We start from the raw sequence: 26,077 nt of genomic DNA on the forward strand, positions 1-26,077 counted from the left end.
ATTACAAATCAATTAAAATCAAAACTCAATTCAACTCAACTCTAAAACTAAACACACTCCAAGTCCCTATCACTTACAGTAAGGAGACAAGTTTCAAAACTTTTCATAAAATAAGAGAACCGATGAGCAATACTGTTGCACAACGAGAGAGATGAGGAGGGAGAGAGAGGGGCATACGACTTTGGATTGAAACCTACGATTCTACGATTTGAATTGCGATTCAGCCACGATTCTACCTTCCCGATTCATGCCATGAAATCGGAATCGCTAGCCACCCCTTGAATCGTAGAATTGTAAGATTTTACGATTCGAATCACGATTCTAATAACCATAGTCTTAAATATTCAAATAAAAATAAACGTTATAATTCAAAAGAGAGTGCCAAATGTTATAGCATTTCTGAGTCCCTATTCCTGCTTTGATTGTGATGGTGAGATTCATAAATCAGAATATGATTATGTAAAATAATTCTAGAATGATACACTAAAACTAATTGACCCCCTTCGGTAAAAGCCCAATAATGAATGTCATAGTAGTTGACACATTCAAATACCATTGAATCTTATTAATAAAGAATGTAAATTATTTGAATGATTTCACTATATTTTCTCCATTTTCTCTGATTTGCAGAAAATAATATAAATATTCTCCGCCAAAGTCCCCCCTCCACCTCAGCCTCAGGCATTCAACTTTTGATTTTTTTTCCCTGATTACAAGAGAGACCCGTGGACTCTGTGCAATGAAAACTTTCCCTTTGTTTTGTTTTCTCTGTTTTTTTTTGTTTAATATAAACTTTAAACTTATCTCTTAGTTAACTGAAATTTGAATAATGATAGGGTTTGAAAGGGAATAAGTATATGGGTTGTGGGTAAAATAGTCATTTTACCACACATGAACATCGAGCTCGGCTAGCCTGGAACATCAAGTTAAGCTAGACATCAGGTTAAACCTGAAGGACTCAACAAAGTTGGAGCTGCTTGGCAGAGTCAGAGCTAGAATGGGTTCGAACTAGAGGCAAACATCAAAGTTTCAGGGAAGCGCTCAGACGTCTGAGTTTCATTAGCACAAAGGACTTCTATTAACAATAAGAGGTAAGCATTCCCATTTCATGAATTTCTATCAACTAGTCAGTCACTACTGCTATTCTAACTTAAGCATCCAAGGATCGAATTGGACATTCGTTCCTAATTCGACTTTCCTTATATGTTTCAGGTCGGAGTTGGATCATGTCAAGGAATTGGAGGAACGACTGAGAACCGCTCTTCATTAGTCGTATTCAAGTCAGTAACCCGCCGGTCATACAAATTGGTGCTCTCGCTGAGAGGGAGGCAACGAGATAGGCAATGAGTGTGGTATGTCGATCAGTTTCCCCCTATAGCTTCTCCACCAGAGATGTTCCCATCAATCAGGTAGTCCAAATCTCATGAACATATCCCCAAAATGATTGCTCAACTTCAAGTGATGGTTCAAAAATTTATAGAACATGAAGATGGAAATAGATTGTGTCTCAAAGGAAATAATCTGATATATTAGAGTATACAATCTGATAGATCATATATATGCAAATCTATCAGATTATATACTCTAATAAGAAAGCATGTTGTTTTGGACGAGTATCTGTCACCCTTTACTCCTGTGATCATCCAGGAGCCAGTACCATCAAATTTCAACTTGAATAAGCTATATTAATACGATGGGAAGTTTGAGTCGAGGACGCATGTTAGTAGCTTCTGTGATCTGCTTCGAAGTGGAAATGTTACAGGTGAGCATATACGTAAGTTCTTCCCGACATCTCTGACCGGAGCTACATCTAACTAGTTCCATTTTTTGCTACCAAGATCTATTACTTGTTTCAGACAATTGCATCGGAAATTTCCGGAAGGGTCCGAAGAAAGCATGCAAATAAAAAGAAGGCATGGCAATCCTCTTCTTTATGCAGCCGAACAAAAAGGAACCTCTTCAAAACTGGTTAACTTAATTCATTGAGGCAGTGGCTAAGGTGTAGAATCTAAATTCGAGTAAGGCGATCGCAGCTTTCTTTCATGGAATTAAAAATTACTTTTGAGGTATAGGCTTGGAAACCTGAAGGCCTAATACCATTGGAGAACTCAAGCACATTATGGCGGAAGAACTTGGAAGAAGACAATTGATAAGAAATAAGCATATGGCAGGGTAAGATTGTCAATTTACCCCACATACTTGAACACCAGGTTAAGCTAGTCTAAACATCAAGTCAAGCTAGCTTGGATATCAGGTTAAACCTAAAAGGACTAAACAGAGTCAAAACTAGAAGATTCAGCAAAGTCAAAGTTAAACATAGAAGCTTATCCATAAATGAAAATGCAATGCAATGCAAAACAGAGTCGAATTGGGCATGTAATTTGGAAGATTGCACGTACTCTCTCTATGTCCGGAAGTTTTGGAGCTTTCACATTTTGTCCAGTTTTGCAATAGCACTTTCTTGTTCTATAAGCTAGCCTAGTTCCGGTTGCGTGATCAAGCTGGTCTAAGAGAATCTGACCCTCACATCTTCCTCGCATCATGAAATTGATTATTCGAATTTTCTGATTGCAGACATGCGACTCAATTGCTCATATGCGCTACACTGCTAGTATCGTGGCGGTCTGTATTTATTTGGAGTATACTATAGACTAAGGCAATTGACTTACAAGTTTAGTCTTTATTTCCACCTTCCATTTAAATATTGTTCTCTGATATTTAATTAAGTGAAAAATGCTGGCTAGCTTAGCTAGACGCATATTTACAGTACTCAACAACACTTGATTAATTCAAATATTAAGTAGACTAGTCGTAATTATTCCACGCGAGATTGTTTTGAGATAAGGAATGATTACCACTAAGGCTGGCAGGTATTGGTAGGTGTCCATATTCCTCCTTTACCAGATGTTGGAGTAAATGCCACCGCAGAATCACGGAAAGATTGATGATTAGCACACTTAAAGTTAGAGCAATGCCTTTCCCTAGCATTTTGACTAACTCAGTAGCTCAGAAAAGCATATCAACTAGCTAGCTAGTTCGATTTCCTTCCTGCACTTTTAACAGATTTCTGGTCGTTTTCAAGGGACTGTAATAAATCACACCACGGCTAGATAACCTCTCATCAGTTGACGGAACTAACTGAGTTGTGATCATAGATTTGATTCTATCATCGATACGTACAACGGAATCTACATCAGCCCCTATGGTTGGCCTCGATGTTTTCCTTAAATAATTATTGAAAAAGTGGGTACTTTCTCAAAACGAGCTTTTCTAAATGTCTTTGGCATGTGTCCCACGAGATTACTGCTCAAGCAAAAGAATTCTGCGCATCGATGTGTAAGGTTTTATTGGTGGTACTAAATCATATTTGGTTCCTTCTCTGCAGATCACGGGGAACCCCCTCACGCCCCGCCCCACCACACACACACACACACACACGTCCATCTTCATCATAAGTCACCCAAAGTGTCCAATTTTTTCTTTTAATTCCTTCACTTTTTATTGACTGGAAAAGGTTAGGATGGTGGATTTCCCTTTCGTCTTCATTTAACTCTCCAATTAGCTGTTAAATGAAGTTTTGTGATATGAAAATCAACTGCCAAACCGTCACATTTTTCTAGTTCTCTTGTTCGATTTCGAAAGAAGAAAAGGATGAACCACCAATAGGTGAAAAGAGACTCACCACTCTAGCCAGTCTCTATTTTTGAGTCTTCAAAGTGGGTCATACAATTTGAATTTTAAAAAATAAAAAATAAAAAAGGAGAAAAAGCTGCCACGTGGGGCCCAGGGGCTGCCACGCAGCAGCCGCCCGGTGGTCTCTCATATTCAAATGAGAGACGCGCTCCAGTGGCAGAGACGCTGCCGCGAGTCTCTTTCTCATGCCACGTGGGCATGAGAGACACAACAGAGTCGGTCGCTGGAGGTAGTCTAACTTGCAAAGTTAGAGGAATCATACAGAATGAAATTGAGGGAAACGAAGTAGGGAGAGTCGGGATATAGGTAGGACTCCTCGGAATTGAAGCCGAAACTTGCATTTGCTTAGATAATCAACACGGTTTGGTATGTCCGATCTGAAATTGTTGTCTTTGTTGTGTCTGTTGATCTTCTCTCTATTTGTTATTTGGGTTATCTTGCATGTGGGTGATTTGTATATTGGTTTTTCTTTTGACTTGTTATTTGGGTTTCTTGCATGTGGTTGATATAGAGTTGTTATTTGAGCTATATGTTTGTACCTGATTCTTTAACTCTGTGTGTGTGTTAGTACTTCTTAATAGCTCGTCAGAATGAAATTTTTAGAGCATCGTAGTTGAAGAATTAAAGGGATTAGAGCTCTTGATGTATAGTGAGCTAATACTTAGGTGATAGAATTGGTTGCGATGGCAATGGCAGTGGGGGATTTTCTTTTGCCTTGAATTATTAAGCAATTCTTTTAAATTGGCTGCTTCCCTTGACATGATTAGTGGCTTTAACTATTTATCTATAATTGGGAGCCCACGGGTTTTGATGGGTTTTCATTAAGGATGATGTGGCACCATTTGTCATATTATATATATACATATATTTGGACAATAAGAGCTTGATATAACTCAGTGATTTGTCATGTTTATGGTATATAGGGACCGAAGAAACTGAACCCTTGCATTCAGAAGACTCAACTCGCTGAGTTATCTCTTATGGGTCTGTGAGTACTTTATATATATATATATATATAATAAATTAGGAAGAATAGTGTGGCAGATTGCTAGCGAGAATTTGGTTGTTGATATATTATTTAAAAGGATGTTGTCATATATTTGAGAGTATCAGTATTATTGTTTGATTATAGTCATGAAACTGTTGCACCCGACAGATTACAAATTGGGCCTGATCGATTGCTGGACCCGGTGGAATATAAATAGGGGCCTGATCAGCCACTGGACTCAGGAATATAAATAGGGACCTGATCAGCCGCTAGACTTGGTGAAATATAAATGGGAAATTGATCGGTCACTGGACCTAGGGGAATATAAGTGGGGAATTAATCAACCGCTGGACCCCGGCTTAATATAAATGGTGGTCAACTCTTATTGCTAGAGGTTAATAGACGGCTCTCGCTTGTGAGATATGGGTTATGAGAAGAAGAGGGAAGAAGTGGATGATTTACTTGAAATATGCAGGGTCACGATACCATTACAACTCTATCGCGAGGAATGCGACTTTATAGCTATATTATTATTACAACTCTGGCATTGGACATGAGTTATTGTAGAATATGGATATATGTGATTATATATGTATACGATTGATTGCATGTGAATTTATAGTAGTACATTAGTTGATTTTGCTTTAGAATATAGTACTCACTGAAATACAATTCACCCCTACACATATATATATTTTTTCTCAAATGACTTAGAGGCTAGACTAGCAGAGGAGAAACTTTCGGACATCGGGGATCAACGTGAAAATTTTTGGCTGCTAGATCTACTCCAAGTTTAGGAAGTAAGCATATGTAGAATGATGTTAATATGTTACGACCCCGAAAATTTTATTTAGTTGTCCTATGGGTGATGCATGATGATCATGTCAGATGAACTTTTGAGATGGTTGGTTTTTTTTTTTTTTTTGCTTTTTTGAGATGTATGGCAGGTCATTGATTGGTATGGAATATTAGAAATTTTAGGGGAAATTTTGTCGGAATTTCGGGTCGTGGCAAAAAATGACTAAGCTTAATAAAAGGTTGACACATGGAAAGCTCATCATGAAACTTATCTAAAATTATATACTATTTTTATTTCACCAGGAATCAATTACCAAATTCTATTGAAATGTAAAAATTATGGAAAAATATACGGGTATAATTTTGTGAAAATTTATGGATGTTATAAAAGAGTGTTTGAATAGCGGCACCCAAGAAATGCTATGAAAGAATTTTCAGGTTATTGCACTGAAATGATCTTAAGAATACGGCCAATGTTGGTTGACTAGCTGGTACACGGTAAATGTCGGTAATTCGGGAGTAAATGGAGCGCCTTGTAACTCCTTAATCAGTTGTTGATGACAGGATCAGGGTATGAAGTTCTAACTGATTGTTTGTTTGCTCTTGATCGCAGCATATTCAGCACATTAAAAAGATGACAAAACAAAGGCTTCTCGAGCATCTGTCAGCAACACTGCCGCAGACTCAGACTATGCCGTAGAAGTGAGTATAAGGTTTTTTTCTTTTTTTTAAGGCTGTTTCTTCTACCTGTGCAGGTTATGATTTAGTTCATAGTCATTTTAGATGCCTGTATATTCACTTTGTTCTAAAATTATCATCCATTTTAGTTCACTTCTAAATTTGTTTCATAGTGTGTTTCTCTAAACTGTTTGCTTATTTGCTGCCATATATTGGTTGAGTTGCTTATGAAAAGAAAGATGATATTTTGATTGTGGGACAAAATGCTCTATGAATCAAGCTTATGCCTTAAAGAATGATATGTACTCCAGTTTTTCACCGGAATATAAAAGAAACTGTTTGGGAAGCCTTTGTACCATCTCATGTGACTTAACCTGGATTTTCCTTTATCATTCATGAGGTGGACATCATTGTGTGTCCACCTCATGCTCTTTCTGAAATTGAGATAAAGAGATTTTTTCATTCTACTCGTTGTAGACGTTAGACTGAGTGGTAATGATCTTGATATGAAAAATTATTACCATATGAAAAGTATTTGGGGTTCCCTTTCATGCCTGCCATGAAGATGGGTTTTCTAGTATTTCCACTCTCTCTTTAGTATTACTTGAACCAAAATTAAAAATTAGATTTTTTTACAAGAGATTTAGTTTTCCAAATAAATAGATTGCGGCAGTAGAGCCTGTCTCGTAACGTTTCCTCCCTCATCTTTTATTTGCAGATAGCAAAAAAACCATAGTCTGTAAATCTCTTCGAAATGTAAGAACATATGCATTTGGAAACCTCTCGAGTTAAATGGTGGTGTAGGCGAATGCAGGAACAGAGGCAGGGCAGGAGGTTATGGAGACGCTGAAGGAATCCATAGCTCATGACCATTGTAGGATTCCATAGGACAATGTGGCTCCACCCTTGTTCAATGAAAAAAAAAACAGATTGATCAGTAAGAGGTTCCATTTAATTTCGGGAGAAGAATTCTCAGCTCAAAATTTTGGGATATAAAGAGTGCATAATGAGAGTCTGACTGGCACACCAAACTTGTAATCTTTGGTTTCCATTTGATTAGCTATTCGATTTGTTAGTGCTACAATCTCTGGTCTCAATTCTTTTACAGTGGTGAGAGAGCACAGTTTTGGATATAAGTAATGAACATTAGACATGTAAATAGTCTTTGTCGTGTTGATACATAAGAATCTTCATTCTTGTAGATTTGTTTCCTCAATTTTCGATAAGTGCCACTCTACCCCAAACAGACGCTTCAAGTTGCATTGATCTCATTTAGATGCTTCATTTTATTATGAAGAAATAAAATGCACGATTACTGTCATTCACTTGAAACCGGAAAAAGAAAAAATGAAGATGCTTATGGATTGAAGAAGGTGAGCTTTCCACTTGATCTTTTGATAAATTGCCATAACCCTCGGTTGATGGAAGCCTCCACGTGCATTGTTTTTTGCTGCTCTTCAATCTTATTAGCCTCAAGTGCTCCTCCTGATTAATTTGTGTTTGTTTATGGAAAGGAGAAAAAAATATTTAGAGTAAATACTAAACGCACTTTTTCATTCTTATATAAACATGTTAATGTGAAAAATCGGTCATGAGCAAGTACCTCGCATGATTTCTCTGAGCAGCATTTTTCTTCGGCCTATTTGTCTTTTTGCGTCTCTTCCTCTCGACCATTCTCACCAGCCATTGCTCAACCTTTCTCACCAACCATCTTGGTCTCCGGGTTTCCCACATAATGAACCATGCTGATATCCCGAGTGTAAGCCCGCATCCATAGCCCATTGGCACTGCCCTCCATTCAATCCAATGTCCGGATTCAGCCTCCTCTTCTCGTTCTCCTGGAGAAGTCGAAGGAGGTAACTGTTGATTGTCAGTCCCACATGCTTTTGGCAAGGGATACCCACACAATTTAGGATTCCCGTCAAAGGGGTGGTTAAATGTGTCAAATTGCCTGCTTTGAGGAATCAGTCCCTGGAGCTGGTTATCTGAGAGATTCAACCAGGAGAGCACTATAAGATCTACCAATCCTCTAGGGATCTCCCCGTTGAGCTTGTTCGAGGAGAGGTCCAGCCACTCAAGATTCGTCAGGTTCCCCAGAGAAGAAGGGATTCTGCCGATCAAATTGTTGTGAGAAAGGTTGAGTCCCTTGAGTGCTTTTAGATCTCCGATTAACTCTGGGATCTCCCCTCCGAAGAAGTTCCTTGAGAAGTCAATGGTCGTAAACATGGTCAGAATTCTCTCAAACTCAATAGCAAACCCTTTCATGACCACCGTAACGGAATCTTGATAGCTTACCCGAGTATCATTTACCCACATGTATTGTAAACTGCTTCTTGATTCATCCTTCATGGCTATGAAGTTGGCAATGTACTAAGCTGGAAGATGACCATAAAAGCTGTTGTCAGAGAGGTCCAAAATATGCAACTTTGGGAAGGGATGATTATTCTTCCTGGAGTTGTTAATCAGACCACGAAGCTTGTTGGATCTCAGGTCGAGCAGTTGCAAATTCGGAAGAGTGTCCAACCAATAAGGGAAGCGACCCTCCAACTCATTTTCACTGAGATCCAAAACTTCCAAATTCTTGCAATTCGCCAAAGATCGTGGCAGAGTACCTTCAAGTCTATTTTGACTCAATCGAATCGTCCTCAAGTTGTTCCCCGAGAAAAATATCTCTGGTATCTGACCAACAAGCTTATTTGCTCGGAGGTCCAACACTGATGCGCTTAAATTTATGAAACAGTGAGGAATGGAACCGGTTAACCTATTATTGGAGAGGTTCACCACTTCTAGAAGAGTGGCGTTGCAGAGCTGATGAGGAATGTCTCCACTAAACTTATTGTTTGCAACGGAATAGAACCAAACATAGGGCAATGGAATCTGTAGTGGGCCGTCAAAATTGTTATTGGCTAAGTCAACCATCTCAACATTCGAATTTCGGAAGAATACTATCGGCAATTGTCCAGAAAATTGGTTGTTGGAGAGGCATAAGGATTCAATCTGCTGAGGGAGGGGAATTTCATTAAGGACCCCATGAAACATGTTTGATCGCAAATCTATATACCGTAAGCTTGTACAGTTTGCTAAAGATCGTGGCAGTGGACCTTGTAACAGATTGTGGGTCAAATCCAAATTGGAGATATTACTTAAATTTCCCAAGCATCCCGGGATGGCGCCGTTGAGTCTGTTATTTGAAAGAGACATTTGTCTTATTGAACTCATTTGGCAGATTGATGATGGAATCTCTCTGGTGAAATTATTAGATGACAGATCCAAGCGTATCAGCGTGTTGCTCCGAACTCTCCCAAACCATTCAGGAATTGGACCACTAATCATGTTTCCGGAAAGGTCCAACAATTCCAGCTCAGGTGAAGATCTCAAGAAATATGGGAATGTACTGCTCAAGTTGACGCCAAGAAGTGTGAACTCTTTGAGCCGCGGGAAGGAGCAGTTCCCACTGTTCGGAATCATTACGTTAAGGTTCCTCAAAAGCAAAAGGTGCTCAAGATTCTTTAGCTTCGCAAACATTTCAAAGTCTACGATGGTACGACTGAGGTTGAAACCACTGAGAGACAAGAAAGATAGGCGGTCAAGGTTTCCAAGTGTTAGTGGCATCGACCCAGTAAATTCGCTGTCTAAGAGGTCCAAATATTCCAAGGATGTGAGATTCCCCACTGAATCAGGAATTGGTCCATGGAACTTTGTATGTGATAGACTCAAGCGGACGAGTGGGCTACTACTCCAATTTGTTTGGGGAAGAGCACCCGTGAGATTAAAATTAGAAGAAAGAGAGAGAATGCGGAGGTTTGGGAGATGGAAGATGTTCATTGGGAATGTCCCTTGTAGAGAGCATTCACCAAGTCTCAAAGAAGTCAGAGTGGAAGAGAGATTCGTGAGGGAAGTAGGAGAAATTCTAGACATGTCTACACCACAAAGAACAAGTTCTCTCAGCTGACTGAGATTACTAATAAACTTTCTGAAACTACGATCCTCTTCTACTGTTAGGCCGAAGTTACCAGTTAGATCGAGTGAAATTAGGCTAGAAAGGTGATGAGATATCATCTCCAGAGGAATGATTCCCGAGAAGGAAGAACCAGAGAGATTGAGATGTGCCAATCCGGTAAGTATACCAAACCTTGATGAAATTTGTGAGCCAATGAAATTGTTACCGGCGAGATTGAGCCGTCGAAGATTGGGGAGCAAGAAGAGAGTGTTGTTGGAATGGAGGGTTCCCTGAAGCCAACTGCAACTGAGGTCGAGGCCGATCACGTAATCTTTTGACGTGTGGCATGTGACCCCATCCCATGAGCAGCAATTGGTGCCATTCTTCCATGAGGCTGTCTTCGGATATGAAGTGTTGTTGCAGTAATTTGCAGAGGCATCCCTTGAGATTGTAAATGATTGACTGAACTGGAGCAGGGCATCGCACTCACTGACATGGCTCGGGCGTTGGGACGAATAAGGGGATGATGTATTGCTGGTGGGAACAGCAACAGCAATAGCAACAACTATTATTATTGACTGGCGTGAGATCAGGAAAGAGAGGAAGCTGAGGAAGAGGACGTCCCAAACATCTCTCGTCATATTGTCTCGTTAGTAAGACTGAATGATAATGAAATGTTGTCTTGGGATGCAACGAATTCCATCATTTCATCCCTTAAATAGAAATAGTCTCTCGTTTCCTTTGACACGCTGCTCCTTTACCATTATTTGGATCCAAAGGAAAAGAAAATGGAGGGGAGAGGAAATTTGTATAGAAACTAGATGAAAACCCGCACGTTACGCGGACGATTACTAGGGAATTTAATGATAGAAATCTTGAAATATTAAAACTTATTTGTATTGTTAATTAAAACTTGAGCAAATATTTTATTGAAACAATCATTATCGAAAAAATTAAACTGGGGGAGTACCGTCAGCGCGGCCCCGTCTAGCGGGGGGAGTGCCGAGGTGGGTGTCAACGTCTGGACTTGCTCTAAGGTGTTGTGTCAGCTCTGCCATGTCATGAATTTTCCCTTAAAATTGAACGACATGTGCCCCATATATGAGCACGCCAGATATGTGACTGATTGAGCAAATATGTTTTATGTAGCTTAGAGATGCGATTGATAAACTTAGCTTAATTTATGGGGATCAACTTATCAGATTAGGGAACTTTAAAAAGATATATCACGACATAAAACTGGGGTTCTTTCGGGTTTTTCGCTTTACGTTATTTAAGCCTATATATATCGTTATTAACAGCCTATCTGAGCTTTTTATAAGGGACACCATTATTAATTCTTATGAACGATTTTATAGTATACTTCGTTCTAGATAAATACATATGAAGGAATGGAAGAAACAAATGAGCACATCCAGTTAAAAATTTTATATTGACTCATTAGAGATTTAATAAATCATACTGTCATATATATTCAGATTGATAAGTAAACTGTATTATGAAGTAATTTGTAGTTAAAAGTTCTTAAATTTTTATTTCGTCCTACATAAAGTAAAAAGATTCCAATTAACTTTTGCTTAATCTAAAAATCAACCTAATTTTGTTACTAAAAAAATTCCTGATTCATACCGGAAAGAAGTATCAATAAATAAAACATTGGATCATAAAATGCCGTGTAATGCACGGGACAAAAATCTAGTCAATGCTATCGTGCATGGTTTAGTGAGACCAAGTCGGGTTCATCGATTGATAAACGTCTTTTCTCGGGCACTTATCCTTTAGTCATTAAATGGTCATCTAGAGGTTGATAAAGATATCCCGCAGGCCATGCCCATGGAGATCGCACTCATCTAGTTCGCCACAGTCATGGAGGACTTTTAATAGTCAGTCAATGCTTTTGGTCTAATTAGTTCCATCCTTTCAGTTATCGAAGAAAATTCTGCATAATAAAAAGCAGAGAGAGAAGCTAATTTTCCAAGACAATGATATTTTTAATTAATCTCTTCACCATACAGAATTTTCTGCACATGCCAACTGGACATCTCTGTCTCATTTACCCTCATGAACCGTCCAACAATCCCTGCATACTGTCTCATTCTTAGAAATGGAATACAAATTTAAGTCGAGTCCCTCCTTGGCCCTCTTCTTGGTCTTGCAATTTTTCTACAACGTTCTAGTAACAAGCACCTTCTCGCTTTTCCATTCAAAGTATACAATTCATTGGTTGCAACTTGAGATTCCTGTGGAGAGTCTTGTGTCTATATCTGATAAGTACTGGCGATTTCTAACGTGAAAGTGATCTACCCAAAAAACGGGGTGCCCCCGGACAATACATGTAAGGGAAATGGACTTGTCCACGAATCATCAACTAGAAAGCCGATCGGAAATTTCTGAGCTGTATGATTGAAGTTTAATTTCCATTTCAAGTGGTCCGATGACTGAAAGCCATCATGATATGGTGTATGTTGAGTTGATAGTATATGTACCGGAAGTAAAAGTAAAAGTTCGGGACGAAAAAAAGAGAAGATGTATTACATGTTGTTTCGCCTGGAATTCGCGATCTACTCTCCAGCTACCACATGACATTTAGGTTGCCTGGCATGCGAGGGCGCAATCCCCAGGTGTGAGTGAGGGCAAAACCACTAGCCGTCCTCATCGAGTTAAAGCATTGCACCACGGCCCATAAGGTTCGTAGGAATAGCCGGCGACTGGATTTTCGTTGTTGATGTCGGTCGAGAGGTGATAAAGATGTACAGATGATGTCACGACTTCAAGGGTTAAGCTATTTAAGTTCTCCCAGATGTGCGCACGATTTATTACCCAATATTTGTATGAGACAGCTCGGAAGCCGATCTAAGTGAATATGAGTGGCCGTTAACAAATGACACGTGGAAAACGGTCACTAACGGTGATTTGAGTGGCGAGCCACATTATTATTAAAAAAAATTGACGCTTGGGCAACCGACGGTAGGGAGGAAGGCGGCGGCGGCCTCCATAATTGTCGCCCATGAAGCTTCATTGGAAAAGCCATCAAACCCTCCATGTGCTTCGATCAAAGGCTTTGAGTCTTGTTTGGATTGTAAGTTAAAAAACTTTAACTTTAACTCAACACACTACACAACAAAAATACACATTTCCCAAGTCAAAAATTTTAACTTTAACTTTAACTCAACACACTACACAACAAAAACACACGTTTCCCAAGTCAAATTTATAATCTCATCTCATTTGTCCTTTTCCACAATCAAAATCAAAATCAAAATCAAAATCAAGATTACTTTAACTCTTAAACCAAACGCACAAAGTTCTCGATTGAGACCTCTGTGCAATCGAAGCACAAAGAGGGCCGATGACTTCTCCGGCTGCCCATGCTTCAAATTTTTTAATATTTTTTGATAATGTGGCTCGTCACGTCAATCACCATTAGTGACCGTTTGCCACGCGTCATATGTTAACGGTCATGTCAGCAAAACTGATTGAAATTTGAATGAATGCTAAATGGAACGAAAAAATGAAAGTTCGCCTATTTCTTACTCAAAAAATATAGTTTGTGATAAAACGTTAAAAAAAATGAAAAGTTTGTGATTTTTTTGGACATTTTACCTTACAAAAATAGTGTTTTCGTATTTTGTGTGTGTGCACCCAAATATTTTAAAGTCAATAGGTCTCGATTAATCTAGTTTCAAACCGAGTCAGCCATTAAAGAGTAGCACTCTCCTGATCTTGGATGCTCTCCATTTAAGACTCGTTATTTCTTATTTAAGAGCTAGTGTATGAGACTCTCAATTGAATTTGGTTTGTCATCAAATTTAGTTTACCAATGATTCTTTTTTTGGTTGAAAACTATTAGCGGTGATTTTCCTCTGTCTTAGTCCAAAAATTGAAACAGGAAAAAGAAAATGAAAATAAGACCTTTTTTTTTTTGTTGGCTCGAAAGGTCATAACTTCAATCGAAACGTCAACAAAAAGTCGGAGGACGATATTACATCTTTCCTTCCCTTGCGAGAATCGATCTGGGGATGGAAGAGATGGGAATAGGGCCACTGACATTACAAAAAGGGGCCCAATGAGCAATGTTGTGGGAAATAAAGTTTTTGGCCCTGGGTATATACAAAGCTTGCCAAGAACAAAGGAGGAGTAGTGGTTGTCGAGGTAGTGGCTTTCGCGGTATTACGCAACAGAATCACGGCCGTCGAGGACAGAATTTTCAGAGATGATGAGAAAAAAAAACTCCAATGCAGCGACCGTGACAATCGTTATTTTTCCTGCTACAACCGCGATTTTCCCCACAATGAGAAAGGGCATGAGGTGTCATTGATGTGGAATCTAGCAGCAAGAACATTTGCCGGTTGGGAGGCTGTTCCAAATTAGCTTCCACAAGAGAAGCTTGTGTCTTTCGTGTACATTCAGCCTCCAAAGAGCAAGCCATTCTCTTTGATTAAGAGGAGACCTGGGAAACCCCGTGATTTTGATCCAGAAAATAGGTTGACGACGTGGAGAAAACTCCATTGGAAGAGCCAAGCCAGGTAATAGTATCATAAGCAAGGTGAGAGTTTGGTTGGATCAGGAGATAGCAGCAAACTGTGCTAGGGGAAAAGGAAGACCTTAAGAGAGGCAGGTTCCAGACTCTGAGTGCCTGGAATGAACAGGTCGCACACCCAAAGAGGTGGGTGTGAGCCGGAACGGGTGCAATCAGGTTTGAAGCCAGGAAGGGTAGGAATACAAGAATCATCGCAGATGTGCAGAGATCTGCCATTGGCCAAAAACTCAAAAACAAGAAAGATTTTCAGTGTACTTAACCATCATATATTTCTTGCGAGAGAGATGTGACAATTAACTTCTCATCGACTACAGCTATACTAAGTACATTCTTCACGCAACCATTTCGGTAATACTTGAAATACCTGATCAAGAGTACAGAGGGTGACGTGTATTATATGGGTATCAAAATTATATATTAGAGGATGACTAGCGCACGGCGTGTATAATTTGAAAATAAATTTTAAAAAATTCATCATTCCCTATATTTCAGAAAATCTCATCTATGTGATTTTATCGCTAATTTTTTTCTTTTTCTTTTTTTATCCATGGGCGTTCCTCACGTTATAACTCAATGCATCACAAGACTAATGCCCATAGCTAGATCTCCCAGACACAACACTCCCCGGCCCAACAGGATGTCATAAACTTCAAAAGAAGATAAATCCTACTTAACCCAAAAAGAAACCCAACAAAGCACGGCTCGCAGGCCAATAAAATAGGCTCGCAAGTCCAGCTGGCATAAGTTGCTTAACACGAAGTGAAGAACAGTGAGTTTTATAGCCAAACTAGTTGATAACCAAGCTTTCTGCGGGTGCAATTGCATTTTTTTTTTTTGCAACTAATCTAAATAATTTAACACATGATGCATGAAGAAAATATAGTTAAAACCGAATGAATTATGTTAATAATATCAACAAATTATCAAAAATCATTTACATCGACTAAGCAAAAATGATATCTTTACTTCAACACTAACTTGATGATACTTCGATGGAAGTGTAATTATCTTGAAATTATTAATCGTGGATAAGTTTTTCCTCAAAATAAGGCCCGAAACAAATCAATCTGAGACTTTCTTATACTTACATGCATCAATGAATCCTAATTTCACTATAAATAATAAATTAGTAATAATTTATTTTTTATTAACAAAATAATATACTTGGTCAAATACGCAAAGTCTACCTTTTTATCAAGGAAAATCATATCAAAATTGATAATTTCGTTACTTCTTCCGATCCCAGTTCTTTTAGTATATAATAAACTATTCTACCATCTCAAAATCTATTAAGGTATACATTAAAAAATAAATGATATAGAAAAAATTTCATGCAAATATAATAGTTCTAAGCAAATAATAAATGCACTAAACAAATTAAGATCCATTTAAAAGATAACATCCTAAACAAATTACTTTTATAAAAAATAGATGAATTTGACGATCATGGATTTCGAGAAAACCTAACAAAGTCTAGTGAGATATTGGTGAAGTGTTGCGAATCGATCAAATTGGTATACGATATTGGTGTTAGCATATCAAATAAACATGTACAATATATATATATATCGTGCAAAGGTCATACAGATTAATAAGAAAAATTCTTATCGAATATAAAAAATTCAATATAGTGAAATTTTTATCTTAGGAAATAATAGTCTAAATTCCACTATATGATATATACGACATATATAATCAGTAATAGCAATCTAAGTCTCAATATATGATATATACTGCAAATATATATATATTTCTAAAGTGACTATTGTATGTATATGTTCCAGTATATATATATGTTATTAGGGATATATTGATTTTCATTAAATAAGGAAACAGTATATATGCACACGTTGATATATATGCATATGTTATCTATTTTCTCTATTGTATAATATATTTAAGTTGAATGTAAGTGGCAGCAAATTGTTATATAATATATCTTATCTATTTTATATTTAAGTTTAACTTTATTATGTTGTAGATAATCTATATATTTCGTAATGTATGTATATAGTCTATTGTATATTTTGCTCCTTTGTATATATTCTATTGGGCTATATATATAATCTATATATTTTACTACATAATTAATGACAAAAGAAAGAATAAAAGATTCACATATAAGATTTTTGAACACGTTATTAGAACTCAGGTATAAACAAAACAAATAATTTTACTAATATTTTAGTATATATCTAAAAAATTGCCTTTTTGAATTAGTATGAAAAACTAATTCTAAACAAAGATGATGATGATGATGATATCAAATAGATTATCTTCTTGTATATAGTTATCTTAAAATTCTTAACAGTGTATAAACCTCCTTTACGAAGTAACGATCTGAACAAATCGATCTGAGACTTTCTTATGCTTACATGCATTAAAGAACTATGATTTCATTAGAAATAATCATAATTAAATAAATAATCAAGTTTTGTACTTCAAAATATTATAATTAGTCAAAAATACCAAAACATACCTCTTCATCAAGGAAAATTATGTCAAAACTAATGACTTCATTAGTTCTTGTGTTCTCGTCATCCCACAATCTTGTCAATCTCACTCTAATTTTTCATGTGTCTTTTTCAGGGACCCAATTCTTTTATCATGTGAAAAGATAATAAGTAAGTGAAAAGTAAAAAAAATTCAAGTATCTTACACGTGAACATGATTTTAGTATGAAAGAATGATTTCTTCAATTCGCAAAAGAAAATAGAAAAGTTTTTTATTAGGTGAGTGCAAGTTCAAAAAAAAGGATTTTTACCTTTGCTTCTCCCTTTGCTTGCCTCTTAGTTGCGCTGCTTCTCCCTTTGCAATGTTATAAACAAATAATATTATATAAACTGCAATTTGATTGTGGTTAAAATTATAAGAATATAATTGCCCATAATGAAAATGGAAACTCTATAAATATTATAAACCCTCGTTAATATTAGTTTCCAACTATATATTTTGCTACAATTTATATAAACAGTAATTTGATTGCTATAATATAAAAAATTTCCTGAATAGTAGCTAATGTAAATAGTCTACTGCATATTTGTTCTATTGTATATATTATGTTGGACTATATATGGAAATAATATATATATTACTGCATAATTAACGACAAATTTTTCTTAATATATAAGTGATGACATGGCAAAGCGAGAGAGCCCCCTTTCTTATTTTTGATGATGCGGCTGTAAGACCTGGTATTTTTACACACTCGTGCATATAGTGTGTGTATATATATATATAGTGTGTATATTGACGGCATTATAACACACACGGAAATATATATACTATATATAATTATAGTGCAGATTGTTAAGATGGGCTTGAGAAACATTTAGATCCCACATGGCCCAAATAACTTCCCTTGAGCCCATAATTTTCACCGCCTTCTTCATCTCTGCATTTTTATTTTATTTTTGGTCTAGAGGCTTCTCTGTTCGAGCGAAAAAAGAAGAAACAGAGAGAGAGAGAGAGAGAGAGAGAGAGAGAGAGAGAGGGAGGAGAGTGAACGAGCAATAGCCAGAGCCCGAGCTTGAGCTCGATGGAGAGATAGAGAAATGAAAGAGCCAAGGAGGGGAAAGTAGCAGGTCAGTGGTGGATAAACCGAACAGAGAGGGGAACAAGGCAGAGAAGATTGAGGGTAGATTGAGATTGGGAAATTGGAGAACACCGGGAGGAAGACCTTGACAGGGTGATCTTTATTGATGGGTTTTGGGTATGTATTGCTGATTAGTGCTGCTTTTGATTTGTAAGTAATATTTTAAAATCAGATTTTGATTTTGAAAAAGAGTGATATAAATGGTTTTATATGGGGTCCATCATTTGACTTTGTATGATTTTAAAAAAGAATTGTATAAATAGGGCTCACCCTTTGCCTTTGTATGAGTTATTTTGTTTTGTTGTGGGTAGAATTAAGTTAAAATGAGATTTTAAAATCTCACTTTGAATCCAAACGGAGCTCTGTTTCCCTTTTAATTACTTAGTCCTATTGTGTTTAAGCAAATTAGAAAGGAGTAGTACGTTTGGGTGCTGAGTTGATGAAGTTGCTTTTTGGATTCCTAACGGTAGTCAAATGGCTAATATAAGCTAAGCTTTGCCAAGTTTTTTAGCTTTCCTTTGCTGCTATAGAATTGGGTAATGTTAGTTATGTTATTAAGGTGGAGGTTGTTGATCCGTGGTTTAATAGCATGGAAATGATTTATTGGGCTTGGTGATAGATATAAATTTTTTTACTAACCTAGCTGCCATAGCAATTTAATCTATGTAACTACTTTTTTGAAATTGTGAAGTTGAAATGATGATACGAGGAATAAGATAAATTAGTTATTGATTGGTTCTTATTATTGCAGAGAGAATACTGATGGGAAGTAAAGAGTATGGAATTGGGAGGGGGGGTTTGGGGATGATTAGAAGAAGCTGATTGTATTAAGATCCTAAGCTTATGACTTATACTCTACTTTGTGTGAGTTTACAGGATTTCAGTATATTGAATTATAAGGCTTGTGGTGTTAAATTTATTTAGAAGAACTTGCTGCCTTAATATACCTTTTGATTGGCTGACCCTTTTATTGATTATATGATCGACCATTATAACAGCATGAGTGCCTAGGTTTGAATCTTTCTCTTCTCTTGAGAATTGCAAATGGTTAGGCATGAATATATATATATATATATATATATATATATGGATGGAATCAATATGATATATGATCTGTTTTCTTGTTATGCTTGCATTTGGTAGGACTGATGAGACCAAATCCTTGCATCCGAAGGCTTGATTCGATAGACCATATGTTGGGTGTTCTGTGACTACTCTATTCCATTGTGGAATGACGTATATAAGTAAATAAATATATGTATATATATATATATATATATAAATTTACTAAAGAATCTTAGAGATGATTTAATTAATTGGAATTGGAAGACTAGCATGATTTGGAGAGATATTGCTTGCTGTGTTATAATTTGTTTGCATGAAGGCATGTGATTTTTTTTTAAGAGGCATATGATGACTTTAAGAGCTTTATCTGGTAAATGAGTGTATGGAGTGTGTGAATTAGTTATAAGCAGATAAGGTAAGTGATGGACTTTGATGTTGTGGTATAAGCATATAATGGTTGATATAATCTGTTTGGAGTTATTGTGATATTAAAAGGTGTGTGTGGTTGTAATGAGATTGATATATTGTTGATGTTGCTTGTTTGTTTATAGCCATGGGAACGCTGGACCCAACATAATAGAAATAGAGGTATGATCGGCCGTTGATCCGGCGAAATATAAAACGGACGCCCAGACCGCTGATCTGGCGAGATATAAAAATGGACGCCTAGACTGCTGATCCAGCGGGATATAAAATGGACGTCTAAACTCCTACTACCGGAAGATAATAGGCAGCCCCCCCTTATTAGAGTTGATATTAGGAGTTGAGATTGATGAAATGCGCGGGGTCACGATACTGTCTTGACTCTGTCGTAAAGAAATGTGACCCTATGGCTATGTTATTTGATTATACTATATATTGTTTGTCTAGTTTGATTACAATAAATGTGATGATTGTTGAGGTTGCTAGAAATTGTTCTGCAAAAACCGTGTTGTTTGCTAGCTATTAGTATGGGACGTGTCTGTATGAATTTGTTATGTGGTGTTGATTTAAGGACTAGTTCTAATATTATTGTGTGGTTGTGGCTATAAAGATAATTGAATGTTTAAGAATGAATTTAGATATTTAGATATATTGTATAATGTTCTGTTAGTGAATTAAATAACGGATTTGGGAATGCTTGTATTATCTATATGAATTACTTGGTTGTTTAAAAATAGTTTTATTTGTTCAATATTAGTTCATTTTGCTATGGGATCTTGTGCTCACCGGGATGTAACTCACACTCTGCATATGTTTTCCGGATAAACTACTAGCTCCGCAAGAGAGCCACTTTGATATCGAGGATAAACTCGGAGGACTATGTAAGGAGCCTTGGTTATCTTATAGATGTTCTTTTCGTATAGAATGCGTCTGAATGGATTACGGCCAGGAATAAATCTTCTAGCTATTTGTAAATTGTCACGAGGAATATAGTAGAAATCCTTTTGGGAAGGAATTATTTTCTTAATGTATTTTAGAGTAGGTTGGCTTGATTAGTTGATGAATTGATTGAATATATATATATATATATATATATATATATATGGTTATGTCGAAGGATTGGCCTTTTCTTGACTTCGAATCATATGAATATATTAGTAGGTTATAGTTTATTATTTGTTTGGAAAAAAATGAAAATTTAGTGAAAATACAGTCGGATTTTCGGGCCGTGACGTGAGAATTATGCTCGTTTTTTGTTTATATATATATAATTTGGGATTCTAAAAAATTCAATAATTCAATTCATTTACAAGAATTCAATTGTTGTCTGATATTAAAATGACACAAAATTTGTTTTAAAAATGCAAGATTTGCATTCGAATTCAAATTGGGCCAAAATTAACAAGATTTAGAAAGAAATCAATTCATTTGAAACTCATAACTTTAATTTTTAAATTTTTTGCAAATAAATTACTCTCTTTCAAATGCATTTCAAATAAGATAATTCAATTCAGTTTAGTTTGATTTCTTAATTTTCCAAACAACATAATTCATTTATGATTGAACTGAATCAAACATTATTGAATTGAAATGAACTGATTGACATCATTCTTTCAGGAATTGATTCTCAACACAATTAGTTAAGGGGTCCAATGTTTGGTCTGCCATCTAAATGAGTCATGTATATTTAGCTTATATGGAGGAGGAACTTGTTCTTCTGTCTGAAGGTTCGCATCCCCAAAATGATAGTTACAGTGATTGATTGCCTGACAAAGCTACTGACCTAACAATTATTGACTTGCCTCTTTGGTGTTATCGGGTATCAAGACCTATATGCCTTGTCAACATCTTTGGTGATTCGAACAACGTTTGCTGCGACTTCTGCTGGCTTTTGGTCCAGAAAGCTGATGAATCCTTTCAGGTCTACAGTCCTCCACAACCTTCATTGGATTTTAGACGAGATCATTACTTGATTCGGCTTTGTCAGGACTTGATATATTACAACAAATCCGTTGCGCTGTACTAGTGGAATCACTACTGCAGAAGCTGAAAAAAATGAATACAAGAGCAGGCATTATATAGAGAACTGTAAAGTATTAAAGGGGGGTAAAAATGAAATCGTTGCAAGAGAGAGACTATTGTATATATATGTGCAAAGATGTTGCAGACTAAGAACTTTCAAGTTCTTGCAGAACAAAAAAAAAAATGATCTCTACTTGACATTTCTTGGCTTCAGTAATCATCACCAGATTAAGTGTTTAATTGGGGGTATGTAGTTGACAAGGGCTTCCATTGTCAAGGGGAAGACATTCCTTTAAAGAATTTATAAGGAATAAAAACTCATCAATGTCAATAGAGGCTTGACAAGACTGTACCTTTTAATGAAAGAAGAAGGATATGCGGAGAAGAGTCCAATCCGCTGGATCTATTTTCTCTAGTAAATTTCTCCAGCATTCCAGTATATGAAGCGGAGCCATGGAAAAATAAGCGGCGCGGTCAGGACTTGTTTACTCTAAGACAAGCCAGAGTTGAGAACTTCAATAATAATACTACAATTAATGGTTGGTCCAGAATACTCAAAAGTTATGTTAATAAGGCTGATATTAGAATCATACAGACCCCTATATAAATTCCAGTTCTCGCGGCTTATGCTTAATAGTTCTTCTGTTGACTGTTACTCGTGTTTCCAACAAACTTACCTGATCGATCCACCACTGCTCATTTACTGACTGAGGTATCGCATCCAAACTACAAAGCTCTTGGTTATTTAAAAGTTGAGCAGCTTCGAAGTAAAGGAACACATAGGTTTCTTCAACTACTTCAGATAACAGATCATTCTTGCTTAGGCGCTCACCCGTGATGAATCCATGAATACAAAGCTTGAAAGCATAACAAAGAAGAAAGAATACCAACCTATATTAAATAAGACAATTTACTGTCTGATGATGTGCCTGCCCAAGAATTCTCTGCAATCACAGACAGCAAGAACGAACTTGTAGATTATAAAAAGATGCATATATGAAACCATTTTCAACCAAGACTACTACGAAATTAAACTTGACAAGCAGTTCCATGTTAACGAACCCTTTGAGGGATACCATCTTGATACGTACATTATTCCAAAGAAAGACATGAATTGTTGTGCTTACCCACTTTGTTTATGAAGCAAAGGATTTTTATCATAATTTCAATTTACCAGTAATAAAATCGAAAAGCAGTATTTGGTAGCCTTCCTATTTATTCTTTTTGCTGAGACCTTCCAAAATTACATATGACATACCGTGATGTTGCTTCACCTCGCTCTATTTTTCGAGTTGACCGCCCTGCATGATAATTATGAAGATTATATATCACACGACAAGGGAAAAGAAAAAAAGTTATTGACAAGTACGAAAATCTTGATGAATATGCATACGGTTGCTTGAGATCACTCCAGCATTGCTGCATTAAGGTTGTGATCATGAAGAAAGGTGGCTTTCCCTGATATCTCAACTATCGCTAACATAGGCATGCTTAAGGTCCCATGGAAAAGAAGCTCCATCTTGGGGTATTCACTCAGAGACACTTGCCAAAGGGATGGGAATTTGACATTGAAATTTCCTCTGGAGAAGCTGGCGAGCTCTGATAATGAACTTAAAGTCAACTTCTGTAACTGCTCAAAAGTAATCTCATCATTTGCTTCCACATAACCTTCAGTTGCAACCACCTCCTCCATAACTCTGCAATTCTCTATGGTCGTATGAGTAAGTCGGATGAGGCTTTTTGCCATTGCGGATGCCATTAGACATAGTAATTCATGACAAGCCAATACTTTTAGAACGGTCAAGCTTTGGAACGACTGTGGCAACTGATCCAAGTTTGTTAAGCATGAACACTCTGACACTTCAAGGAATCCCAAATGTGGAAGAGCAACATTATTTGGGACTTGGTGCACAAGCTTCCTTGTTATACCTTTGACAGGAGATCCTTCATGCGACTCAATATCTTTGAAATGACATCTTCCCAGGACAAGTTTACCCAAATTTTGTAATCTATACCGGAATTGAGCTGCACCATTATTTGGGACTTGGTGCATGAGGTGACCTGTTATACCTTTGACAGTAGATCCTTCCTGCGCCTCAATATCTTTGAAATGCTATTTGCTCGGGACAAGTTTACCCAAATTCTGTAATCTATGCAGGGATTGAGCGGGGAGATCAGCTGCCAAATCCTTTGAGTTGTTTATCTTCAAATTCTTTAACTTGGGAAAAATTTCCCCACTGAACTGGTGAGGCCATATTTCTTCCTTGGCTTCAATTCTCAAGCTAAGTAAATTGGGGAACGCATCCTAGTGGCAAGCAGAATCAATAAGTCACACATCAACTCCTATTAAGAAGGATGCAGCAAATGATGCTTGTTTGGCAACTCACACGATCCATAGCTACAACCAATAAGCAAGATCAATACAGAGCTCCTAATGATGCGTTTGATTTCAAAGTTAAAGTAACTTTGATTTTGATTGTGGAAAAGAACTAATGATTGTGTAGTGTGTTGAGTTAAAGTTAAAGTTAAAATTTTTGACTTGGAAAATGTGTATTTTTGTTGTGTAGTGTGTTAAGTTAAAGTTAAAGTTAAAATCAAAGTGATTTTAATTAAATGTTTCGGGGTGCATTTATATTTTCAAACTTCTAATAATTCTTTTAGATGCATAAAATTAAGGGATTTTTACCCCATATATCCCATAGTTTCACATTTCTTTCAAATATATCCTATACTTTAAAAATGATCTAAAATATCTTATGGTTTGCATTTTTTTCCAAATCTATCCCATGGTTTTAATTTTTCTCAAATCTATCCTATAGTTTTAATTTGTTTCTCAAATCTATCCCATAGTTTTAATTTTTTTTCTCAAATCTATCCCCGGTAAAAGGGCCACAGTAGCAAGACCATTAAATATTGACGAAGATATAACGGCATGATAGATTTGGAAAAAAAAATGAAAACGATGGGATATGTTAGGTCATTTTAAAAGCATATGATATATTTGAAAGAAATGTGAAATCATGGGATATATGGGGTAATTTGTCCTAAAATTAATGAATTGCTAGCATATACGCAAAAGGAGGAAAGGTTGTCTCTCTATAAGAATCACAGGAGAACATCAAAAGAACAATAAATTCACATGTGAAGATCAAAATGGTTCCACATAATTGTACCAATGAAAATAAGAAAATTGTAACCTAAAGCGAAAGAAAGGGTGATGAAGATCAAAATGGTTCCACATTGAGGAATACCCTGCACGCCTCTTCTATATCATAGTATGTCCAGCTTACCTTGTCAACTAAGAAGAGCGGTGGCTTGGCAGCGACCTCACGACCTTTCACACTGCCCAGATGAAGGTTCCCATACCCTGAAGCAAATGCTTCTACTTTGTTGCATCCATGCACCACCAACTGTTTTAGCATAGGCCATTCAGAAGTACGTACTCGGGGATAGAAACCCCAAGCTTTGGTAACCTCCAACCCTGGAACACGAACCTTCCAATTGCTTCTTCTCCTTTGGCAACAATCCATTCTAAACCACATTCTTCCATATTCAGGCACTCAAGTCTCGTAAGACCTCTGGCTATAGTGGCTGGGAAAAGATTTACGAGTTTCGATCATTCACGCACATGTGCCTCCTTCAGGTTTTCAAAGCTTACAATTCCTTCTTTGTCAACATTCCACAAACTCCTTAGCTTTGGCAGTCGTGATATCTCCAGTTTTCCCAACGATGCAACTCTTGAGGCTTCACCTTGTTCATTGTCTTCATGAATTTCATCACCATTATCTACCACGAGATCGAATACTACTTCTAATGAACCGCAACCAGTTACGGCTAGTGTCTTCAGGCACATACATCTTTGAACAGTGATTGGTGGAAACATTTTCCGCAGCATTCCACAACTTTCAATATTGATTTCCTCCAATCCACGAAGTGAGTCCCCATAAAATTTGTTATGCCATATAGTGCTCAAACTATCCAAGCCAGAAAGTGTCAATTCCTTCAAGTCAGGGAACAAAACCTGCACATTCCGCCCCACTATTTTAGTACATGAAATTGAATGTTTCTCTTTCCGGAATTGCAGAAATCTTAGTTTATGGAATATCCTCATTGATTGATAAGCAAGGATTCCAAATAAAAGTTAATGAAATCTCAGTTTACGTCATTATAACAAGAAACAAGCTCAGCCTGCCAGTATGTGAAGCAACTATGTGGACAAATAACTCACCTTCTCATTGAAAAATGGTACAGTTTGTATATGGATGTCATCTTCACCGAGTTGATCTCTGCCTCCCTCAGCATCCATCAAAACTGGACAAGTGAATGCCCTCATCT

The 26,077-nt window shown here is 36.9% G+C and overlaps 1 protein-coding gene across 1 annotated transcript; it reads right to left on the minus strand.

The window, feature by feature from the left end:
- Positions 1-8,527: 8,527 nt before the first annotated feature.
- Positions 8,528-10,738, minus strand: LOC116203443 (receptor-like protein 7). Its single transcript, XM_031535176.1, has one exon. The coding sequence runs from the start codon at positions 10,736-10,738 to the stop codon at positions 8,528-8,530; it is 2,211 nt and encodes a 736-aa protein (XP_031391036.1).
- Between the last annotated feature and the right edge of the window lie 15,339 nt (positions 10,739-26,077).

Source organism: Punica granatum, chromosome 1 (genome assembly GCF_007655135.1).
Source record: "Punica granatum isolate Tunisia-2019 chromosome 1, ASM765513v2, whole genome shotgun sequence".
NCBI lineage: Eukaryota > Viridiplantae > Streptophyta > Magnoliopsida > Myrtales > Lythraceae > Punica > Punica granatum.